The sequence below is a fragment of the Sapajus apella genome, unplaced genomic scaffold (genome assembly GCF_009761245.1).
Source record: "Sapajus apella isolate SASKATOON/1434 unplaced genomic scaffold, GSC_monkey_1.0 scaffold92, whole genome shotgun sequence".
Lineage (NCBI taxonomy): Eukaryota > Metazoa > Chordata > Mammalia > Primates > Cebidae > Sapajus > Sapajus apella.
The window spans coordinates 1,226,059-1,236,685 of NW_022437032.1; the positions used below are offsets into that span (position 1 = coordinate 1,226,059).

General features: G+C 43.4%; 1 protein-coding gene across 1 annotated transcript in view; it reads right to left on the reverse strand.

Annotated features, from left to right (window-relative positions):
• Positions 1-1,085: 1,085 nt before the first annotated feature.
• Positions 1,086-10,627, reverse strand: part of DOK5 (docking protein 5) — a 178,601-nt gene continuing 169,059 nt past the window's right edge. The window contains exons 7-8 of the mRNA XM_032255943.1: positions 9,740-9,860; positions 1,086-1,845 (exon numbers count right to left, since the gene is read on the reverse strand). Coding sequence (XP_032111834.1) covers positions 1,781-1,845; positions 9,740-9,860 — 186 coding nt within the window. The 3' untranslated portion in view covers positions 1,086-1,780. The remainder of the gene's footprint in view (positions 1,846-9,739; positions 9,861-10,627) is intronic.

The window sequence follows — 10,627 nt, forward strand, 5'->3', positions numbered from 1 at the left end:
CTAATCAAATGCTCTTTCTGTCAGTGTTTCCTAAAAATCCTAGAAGAGGTTCTCACTTATAGTTTCCTACATTCAGCAACATTTCTGTGCACACTCATCAGCTTGAGGCTTGCTTCAGTAATTTGAACTTCATTAAAATTATAATTATTTCTTTAATTCCATTTCCTTTATCTACTTCTTCAACTTAATCCCCGCATTGCCTGCCAAGGCCCTGGGAATCATGGAGAATCTCTTCTGAGACAGCATTAGAAGAGAAAGAAAATAAAACAAGAACCAAATAAACTTGGGGAAATGAACAGTGAGGTAATTATCAAATGTGCATGGCAAACCAAATTTTTAAAAAACAAAAATGAAGGCCCCTGAGAGAAGAAGGATCAGCTAAAATTGTGTGAAGAGCCGCTTCAGAGAACCCAGAGAGAACACAAATGCATTTTGGGGAAGCCATTAGCACTAAACAATATTTACACACCTAATCTACTAATTAATTGTTACTTGAATTCAATCCTTTCCCCAATATTTCTCAACCCCTTAAAAGATACATCCTGACCAGCAGTGTCCTTGGAAATCCTAGCTAACTCAGATCTATAAAACTATGCTTTTGTTATCTGAAATTCAAATTTAACTGGGTATCCTGTATTTTATCCGGCAAAGAGTAGTGAACCAGGCAGGCGCAATCCCTGCTTGCTCTGAAGCTTTAGAGAAACTCTAACTTTAGGTGTTCACAAAATTCAATTCACATCTAGCACTAACCTTCTCTTTACAAGTTCACGGCCACTGGGGGCCCATTTAGCAGGTGTCACTGTATGGTATTTGGAACTTTATTTTCTTGTGGTACTATTCTGGGATTAAGGTCTTTGGCAATAAGGACTGTGTCTTTTTATCTCCACATCCCTGGACTCCAGTACAGTGCCTGAAACCCATAGATGCTCAACGCAGCCCACCTGCATGAGTGAGCAAATGCATGAATGATTGAATTCATATTAAACACAATACACAACACACTAGCAGCTCACATGCAAAATGTCCACACACCCTTCAGAAATACCTAGGATAGAGAAAAACATGTTGCCAGAATCCAAAGACCATATGGGTGAAGAATGATCTTTTATTTTCAAATGTTTTATGAAGATACTTCAAACAAAATAAAGACTTTTAAAAAAGGGGGTAAGAGGGTGAAGAAAACATATGAGAGAGAAATTGTAACCCTGTAAACAATCCTATCGGGTTCTTTGAAAGAATAGTCTTGAACAGAACAGGTAAGAGTGAGTCAAAGCACTGATTTAACTAATTGGTGGTATAATCAAATATAATATCCAGTAGTTAATCAGAACCACAGTATTAATAACTGAGGAATAGGGTGTAAACAAATAACAGATAATTAAAAGCCACTTTATTGTCAATACTGACTCTTATACAACTGAAACACTTGGAAGGAAAATCACAAGAATCCACAAAAGGACAGATTCAGAGAAGTGCAAGGGACAGGGTATCTACAATAGAAAATCATTTCGTGACATTGACTTCTTGCTGTCCAGCTGTAAAAGAGGGAACACAAAGTCAATATCTACAGAGCATGTTTCAATTACACTAAGAATTTAAAAAAAGAAAAAGAAAACAAAGAAAACTGTTGTATTGCAGAGTTTCCCAATGAGCACACAATTAGCCCGAACTTTAAGCTTCTTTTCTTCTTTGTCACTTCCCTTGCTATCATTCTGTGACCTCCTGGGTGGATCTGCAACTGGCACATCACAACTGTGTTAACAATTCTTGGCAGTTACTGTCAGTGCTCAGATCTGTAGGCTGGAAAAGTCTCTGTTCGATGAAGCTTCAGAGGGCTGGCAACATCTTTTCCAAAAAAAATTTAAAAGCAACAGTTACATTTCAGGAAAGTCCACAATAAAATTACCCGGTAACAACTTTCTCTCTAACAGAAATAAGCAAATGCACTTAAGGCAGAATTTTTTCCAAAGGCCACTCACGATGATATGTAAATGAGTCACAGAGATTGCATGATTTGCATATCATTTGCATGTGGCCTTTGGGCTGAGCTATGGTCAGTCCATTAGCAACTATTTTTTTCCTTGATTTTTCATCTGTATCAGCCCGTATATCTAGGGTATTTAGGAGAGATGAGATAGAAACAGGACTATGGAAACTTTTACCTTGAATACTCTTTGGAAACCTGCACAGTAATGACAGTCTTAGGCTTATACTTTGGTAATCTTGTAAATGTTAAGGAGAACTTCCTAAACTTCATTCAGCCCTTATTATTCAGGTTTAGATTTCAGGCCAAACAGAGTTTAAAAAGTCAAAAAGGCAACACAAAACACCCGTATCAGCCCCCTTTGTGACATATTAATAATATAGGAATTGTCAAGCATTTTCTAGAAAGAGCCAGACACTAAACATTTTAGATTTTGCAGACCACATGGGCTCACTGCTGCTACTCAACTCTGCTGCCTGTAGCACAAAATCAGCCATAGTTAATACGTAATGAATGGGCGAGGACGTCCTAACAATGCTTTATTAATGAAAACAGACAGCAGGCTGGATTTGGCTCACAAGCCATAGTTTGCCAATCCCTGTAGATACACGCCCTGATTTAATACAAACTAAAGGTTCTACTGCCATCTGCTGGCCAAGGGTCACCACAAGCAACGAAATTTACCTGGCTAGACTAAAAAGTCAGGACTTGGCAAACAAAGCCTTCATAACAGACTTCAAGAGCCTTGGTGGGTAAATGTGTGGATGAAGGCACAAAAAACAGGACTGAAGCCAGTGGAGCATGTCTTCCCCACCCACACACATTCAAAACAATGCTATTTTTATGGTTTGTTTGTTTTTTTTCCGCCCAGGCTGGAGTGCAGTGGCGTGATCTCGCTCACCGCAGCCTCGACCTCTTGGGCTCAGGTGATCCTCCCACCTCAGCCTCCCAAGTAACTGGGACAGGTGTGTGCCACCACACATGACTCATTTTTGTATTTTTCGTACAGATGGGGTTTCGTCATGTTGCCCAGGCTGGTCTCAAACTCCTGGGCTCAAGTGATCTGCCTTGACCTCCCAAAGTGCTGAAATGACAAGTGTGAGCCACCACACCTGGAAAAGTTGTTTTTAAACACGGAACCACGCAAAAATGTTTACGGTGGCATGTGGCCCTTCAGCCCTGAAATTACACGCTATCATTTTATCACAAACAGCCCTGACCTCAGTTCAAGTCCCATTTGATCTTCCTCCCAGAAGCATGAACTTAGACAAGGACGAACATCACTCTGACTCATTTTCCACTCCTAGGGAATGGGGAGAAAACACTTGTTTCCCCCTCTCACGGTACTGTTCAAGAATAAAGGAAACAGACATGGCATCATGAGCTGTACAGTCTCAAATAGGTTACTATGGTCACAACACCAAAACAGAAACAAGAGAAAAAGAACGTCTTAGATTCAGATATTTGCAAGACTCAAATCTGAACCAAAGGAAAATGATAAAACCTGTCATATAGTTGCTGGCACACAACACCAGCGATAACTATTAGCTAAGTCTTGAATATTAAAATATCCCAAATAATTAGAAATCATTTCTCCCAAACTCCCAACCAGTTTGAACACCTATTCTATTCTCTTTACAACACACAGACACAGGCACACACTATTATGCAGAAAAATTGCATTAGTGAGTTTGAGTACTGTAAGTAAAAATCCAGGAATATCTTTATTACAGTTTATCAAAATCTCCAGGGAGCAGAGAGCATGCAAATATTGTTAGTGCAGAATCCACATTTTTAGTCAACTGCACAGAAAAATGACTGACAGCATTCACTTGAGGTCAAGTCAAAACGAAAACTCTTACAGCGTCTATCCTGAGGGCTGAGTCTTTCCTGCATGGTTTGAATGCTGTGTTTAGTACAAGGCCAGTAAAGTGAACGAAAGGCTTCCCGACCCTTCCCACATGGTTTCAGTTCACACAAAGGTCACAACTTGGTAATGACCTGCAGACCACATCTGGGCCCAGACCTGTTCTCTGGCCTACACAGGCTCATAAGACATTTGAAATTGCTTATTAATATTTAAATAGCTGCTGACTGTCCATAAAGATGTCAATTTCCCTGTACTCCTGGAAACCTGGAAGGCAAAACTAGCCCCACATTCTGCTAAGCATGACCAACTACAGAGAGCAGACTGCCTGGTGTCCCTGACATCCACCAGGGACCCTGCCTGCCTATACCTGCCCCGTTTACTCATTTGCATAGCCTGCTTGGAGCCTGTAGACATGGGCGTTTTAGGCCTTTTACATTTGTTGGATCTGAACCTGTTATTTCCCTCTTAACTTCTGCACATATGAGCTTTGTGGCTGTGTTAGAATTAATGTTGAAAAAAACAATGTGAACTTCTCCCAAGTAGCCCCTTGCTCCAAGAATCTAACATCTTTAAAATAAATATGTCAATTGCACGGGTTGGAATGGATCCTCTGGAGGCATTTCAGCCTCAGGCAACCTGCATTTGAATCACCCATGGAGGCACGATTTCCTCCCACAGGTAAGATCAGATGATGAAGGCAACAGCCCGGATTAAATGTCAGAGCACTGCGGTGCTAATGCCAGAGGCTACATCCACCAGCCACGTGGCCTTGAGAAGACCTTCACCTCCCAAGGTCTCTGTTTCTTCAGCCATTGAAACGGAGAGGAGAATCCTACTCTCACCAACTCCAGTGGTTGTCAGGAGAACCACATAACGCTACACGGAAGATGCCTGGTTCCGTGACACAACTGTGGAGTGCCACTCTTTGATTTCCTCAGTTTATCTGAAGTCTGATCAATGACATAGGGGCCCAGTTTTTCTTGATTCTGTTTTGAAACAAGTGATACCATCTTCCAAGACAATTCCAGCAGAAGAGTTCTGAAAATACTGGAGCAAGGGAGCACTTTGGCATCAGGGTAAAGACAGCTGGGATGATTACTTTGAGAAGGAAGTTAGAGAGGAACACTGCACTGAAGACAGACACTCCTGTGCTCAAGTGCAGTGGCCTCGGGGCTAGTCTCCCACTTCCTCTCCTGTCCTCTTGCAATCCCGTGAATGAAAATATCAATTACATCTGACACCACCATGCTGAGGACCCTCTAAGGCTTCCCCTTACACTTAGAATAAGCAAGCCTTGATAACCTGTAATCACCACCCCAGCTGTCTCTTGATACCCCTTAGGCACCAGCGACACAGGCTTCTTCCTGATCTTTGAATGCCTTTGCATTTGCTGACCTCTCTGTGGTGAATGTCTTCCCCTGGCTCTCGGTATGGATGCCTCTTCTGGACTTAAGGTCTTGGGGTGATCCAGGGTCTTCCACTGACTACCCCATCTCAAGAAGTCCCTTGTCAGCATCTTCTCAATGCCAACAGCTCTGCCTCACTTCCTTTAGCATAAAAACTTTTGTTTCCACTGTTCCATATGCCAAATCTGAAATTAACTATGTCTGCTTGATTATGGACTGTGACTCTTCATTAGATTATAAACTCCGAGTGTGGAGGAACGTGCCTGGGGAGGAGCCCTAGGTATGTCTGCCAACTAGCACAGCACTTGGCCTACACGAGATGCTCAATAAACGCTTACTGAGTAAACAAAAAATGGATGGATGGATGAATGAATGAGGAATAAAAACCTTAAAATCTTTGCTACCTGCTAGATAGGTAATCTTGGATGCATGACTAACCCTTCAAATTCAGTTTTCTAACAGCAAATGAGAATAAATTACTCTGTCAGGTAGCTGTTTTGGGATCTAAATGAGATCATGTATGTTAGGTTCTGGTGGAAAGTTGGCCCACAGTAGGTCCTCAGAAAGAGTCGCTTTTAGAAAGACTCCATTGGATATGGCTTGTCTCCCTTGGAAGGATGAAATCTGAGCTTTCAGCACTGCAATGGTGGTATGTGAACATTTCTTCATATAACAAGAGGGAGAAGAGGTTTTCTGTCCAAACAGATGTGCAGAGCTTCGGTTTAAACGGGTTTCAAGAGGCTTTCTATCGCAGGAATCTCAGAGCCCTCAAAATATTGATTCGTATTCTGACTCTCCATGAGAATTTAAAATGTAGCATTCCCCCTAACTCTTTTGACCACAGTACTTTTCTTAGGCGGAAGGTGCCATCTACCAGAGTCACTTTCCACAGAACACAATTTGGGAATACAGCTACGGTTGTAACTGCTGTCATTTTATCCAATGAATTCCTAAAAGAATCCAGTGCATAGTGTTCAACATAAACTTGTTCAATGCTTCTGTAAGTTTCTTCCATGGTTTTCTTTCTTTTTTTTATTTTTTATTTTTTGAGACAGAGTTTCACTCTTGTCACCCAGGCGGGAGTGCAGTGGCATGATCTCGGCTCACTGCAACCTCTGCCTCCTGGGTGCAAGACATTCTCCCCCTTCAGCCTTCCGAGTTGCTGGAATTACAGGCATGCACCACCACGCCCTGCTAATTTTTGTATTTTTAGCCGAGATGGGGTTTCACCATGTTGGCCAGGCTGGCCTGGAACTCCTGATCTCAGGTGATCCACCCACCTCGGCCTCCCAAAGTGCTGGGATTACAGGCGTGACCCACCACGCCTGGCCAGTTTTCATTATAAACCTATTTCCAATATTGATTTTGTAACTCTATAATCATAGAGGAGAATTTCTATGAAAATTTTAAAATGAAGTGGGAAAAGCAGTGAAGGTAGATTAAGTATATCTTGTGTGGCACCTGTCAAAACCAGCACCTCCCTTTCCCCACCAAAAACAGTAAGAAAATGATGAATTCCCTCTCCTCACAGTTTCCATGCAGACACCTTGAAGAGGGAGGGGCCTAGGGAGCCCCAACTTGTCCTGTACCATCAATAAAGTCCCCTGTGCTCAGCCAAAAAAAAAAAAAAAAGAAAAAAAAAGAAAATGATAATTCCCAAATCAACCAGCAGGTGGCTCTCAAAGATTAAATTTGGGGAGAAAATGGCCTTTATTCTCAAACCAATTTGGTAAATTCCTCCTTAAGGGTCTGTATCATATTCCAACATTAACCTTCAAATTTGCCAGAAAAAAAAAAAAAGTCAGCCTGAAATTTATTAATGTAGGTGAATTGGCCAGAGGAATTACAACCCATAATCACCAGTAAAACAAAAAGAAATTAAAGGCTCTGTAAATTCATTATACGGAACACACCAGGCCACCAAGTCATTAACTTTTCCTAATCTTATTTTCTTTTTCTAAGGGGGATGAAAAAGAGGAAACAGGGAAGGTAGGTGGTATAGGTAGGAGAATAAAACTTTTTTTAAAAAATTTACTTGTCATATAAATAGCCACTCATAATAAGCAAGATAATTTTAGGTACCCTGTGAACATCTTTCACATCTTCAATACTTACTATTTATTTTCTGGTCGATTAAAAAGCATAACTAGCTGGGTGCAGTGGCTGATACCTAGAATTCCAGCACTTTGGGAAGCCAAGGTAGGAGGATTGCTTGTGCCCAGAAGTTTGAGAACAGCCTGGGAAACATAGCAAGACTCCCTCTCTACTAAAAATAAAAAAATAATAAATTAGCTGGGCATGGCGGCACAGCTCCGCAGTCCCAGCTATTCAGTAGGCTGAGGCAGGAGGACCACGGGTGCCGGAGGTTGAGGCTGCAGTGAGCCATGATCGCACCACTGCACTCCAGCCTAGGCAAAGAGCCAGACCCTGTCTCACCAACAAAAAGTATAACCAGCGATATAACAGTATTAAGGTAGTAAAATATGCTTTTTAAAAAGGTATATTAAGATAGAAGCGAGTAAAATTGAGTAACAATCTGGTATGTATACGACAAAAACTGTCATGATATAACTCAAATATTGCAAACATCTTTGAAGTTTCAATGGGAATCAATGGCATTTGTGACAACCTGATGTAACCCACTCTCTCTGCAGAGGTATCCTGGAAGGTAAGCTTATTTGTGAATTACTAATTCAGTCATTTGCTCGGCTGCTCATACAGGCACTCAGAATCTATTTTTGCAGCATCTGCTACGTGCCATGCTCTCTGCTAGTGAACAGAGCACAGAGTCTCCGTTGTGCTCCGTTCTAAACTAAAATGTAAATACCCCCAGTGCCTTCTTAACATTATGCCTTCTTTCGCCAGACACTAATGGAAAGCATGGAAGGCACCGGGGAAGAAAATGGCAAAGATAGAAGAGGCGCAGCTCTCCTGCCCTCCTGGATGTTACCGCTTCCTGGGAGAGCTGACCATGAGTCAAGGGGCCACGTAATTAAATATGAAATGAAAACTGGTCATCATCTGCATCTTATGAGTGCACGTAATCAGAGATGTCCACACGAGTTACAATAAAGTCCAGAGGGCTTCCTTGGAGTCTGAGGGGCGCTGGAGGTGAGCAGGAGTCAGCTAGATGAGGGACGGGTGCAGCATACAGCACAAGCTGCCTAGGGAAGAAAGGACCAACAGCAGACTGAGAAAAACGCTGTTGTGCCCAGGGTTCAGAGCGGGCGTGGAAGACTGAGGCGGCAGTCTTCTGTGGTCATTCATTCATTCTCGCATTCACTTATTCAGCAAATTTCTGCATGTAAACTACAGGTAGTCTAGCGCACGCTATTTTAAGTTTGGTGATCTTGTACCTCATCATTAAAAGGGTTTTTTTGCAAGTGTCCCCCACATAGGTTTGTTTACTTGTTTATAAATTGTATGTGCATAAGGTATTCTTTGTACTATGAAATGTTAAAAAAATGTTTGAAAGGATAGGAGAAGGTGTAAATACAATTTTTTCTTCTTCTTTTTTTTTGAAATGGAGTTTCGCCCTTGTTGTCCAGGTTGGAATACAGTGGCACGATTCCAGCTCACTGTAACTTCTGCTTCCTGGGTTCAAGTGATTCTCCTGACTCAGCCTCTCGAGTAGCTGGGATTACAGGTGCGTGCCACTACGCCTGGCTAAATATTGTATTTTTTTAGTAGAGACGGGGTTTCGCCATGTGGGCCAGGCTGGTCTAGAACTCCTGAGCTCAGGTGATCCACTGCCTTGGCCTCCCCAAGTGCTGGGATTACAGGTGTGAGCCACCGCGCCCGGCTAGCTGAAATAGGATTTTTTATTGTTCATGTTGTCCCCGCTATGGGCTGCTGTGTATCACGCTTCAGAAACCACTTCCCTGGAAGAAGGGCTTATTAGGATTTGCTTAAAGTCATCCAGCAAATCGGAAGCCATGACTTCTGGCCTCAGTCCAGGATGGGGTCTACACAAACAATGGCTCCTAAACCTGAGATCTCAGGAGAATCACCTGGAGGGCTTGTTCAAATACAGGTGGCCTGGCCCTACCCTCGGAGCTCCAGACTCAGTAGGTCTGGGGAAGGGCATAAACATTTGAGAATTCAATAAAAGCTGATGCTGCTGTTCATCAGTCCACTAAGTCACTTCTTCAAGCCTGGTCCCTGGCCCCCACCAGGACCCCCTGTAAGGTCTGTTAAAAGTGCAGATCGCTCAGCCACATCCTATGCCTTAAAATCTAGAGTCTCTGGGGCTGAAACCCAAGAATCTGCATTTTAAATGACTTCCCCCAGGACACTGTGAGAGATGCAAATATCTGAGAAGTATGGCTCTAGAAAGATTAAGTGCCACGTGTTGTGAGGACGTGATGGGGGTCCAACCTTTGGAGGAAGGGCACTGAGCAGCTGGGAGTTCAGCTGAGCCCTCTCCCCAGAACTGCCAGGCCTGGCCCCCACCCCAGACACAGGCAGCCCCGCGCTTACCTTGCAGGCGGTAGAGCTGACCCGTGCTGTGCTGCCGTGTGATGTGCTGCCAGTAGGCGCTGCGAGGCAGGGGCACCATGGTGCTCAGCGAAGCAGCCCGCTCACTCATCTTCATCTGGAGCTGCAGCCAAAGGGAAAAAAGTTGTGCGTTAGGAACACGGGGGCTGAAAGAGGCCCAACTGAGGGAACAGGAGAGCATGGAGTGCACGAAGTGCAAAGCTGGCCAGGCTGCAAATCAATGAGCCTTTACTGATGGCGGTGGGCACGGCTGCCAGCGACTGCTTTTCCTTACTTCACAGCATCCATTCCTTACCCCGCTGGCAACACTGCATTGGTGATGCTCCTTTGGGGAACTTCCCTGCAACTCAGCTCAGTCCCTCCCGTCCTGGAGGGGCTGATTCCACCGCTGACTTTAGGGTTGGGCTGGTGACCCGTTGTTGGGATTCACTCAGTGATCAATGTCTCAACCCATGCCAGACCAGTCCGAAATAATTCGTTGAGACATTATGAGACTTTTTGTGGAAGAGAGAATCAGCAGAAGTAAGCTAAAGATGTGTGACTGTTTTGTTCATTGCTCTATCCCCAGAGTCTAGAATATCGCCTTGCACATAGTAGATGCATGAGTACCACCTGTTGAATGGATGAACTTTCTTGTGGAGTTGTTGAGGACTGAAGATGGGACTGGTGCCTATCTTGGAACAACAAAGGGACAAGGTGACAGTGAGTAGACATCATTCAGAAGAAGACAGCCAAGAAAAGGAGAGAGAGGTTTTGACAAGCTCCACAGGGGCCTTGGATCCCACTGAATCCCGAGGCTGGCCCCAGCCCAGACTTTTCAATTGTATTAGCCATTTAATTCTTTTCAGTTTTCGATTTTTTTTTTTTTTT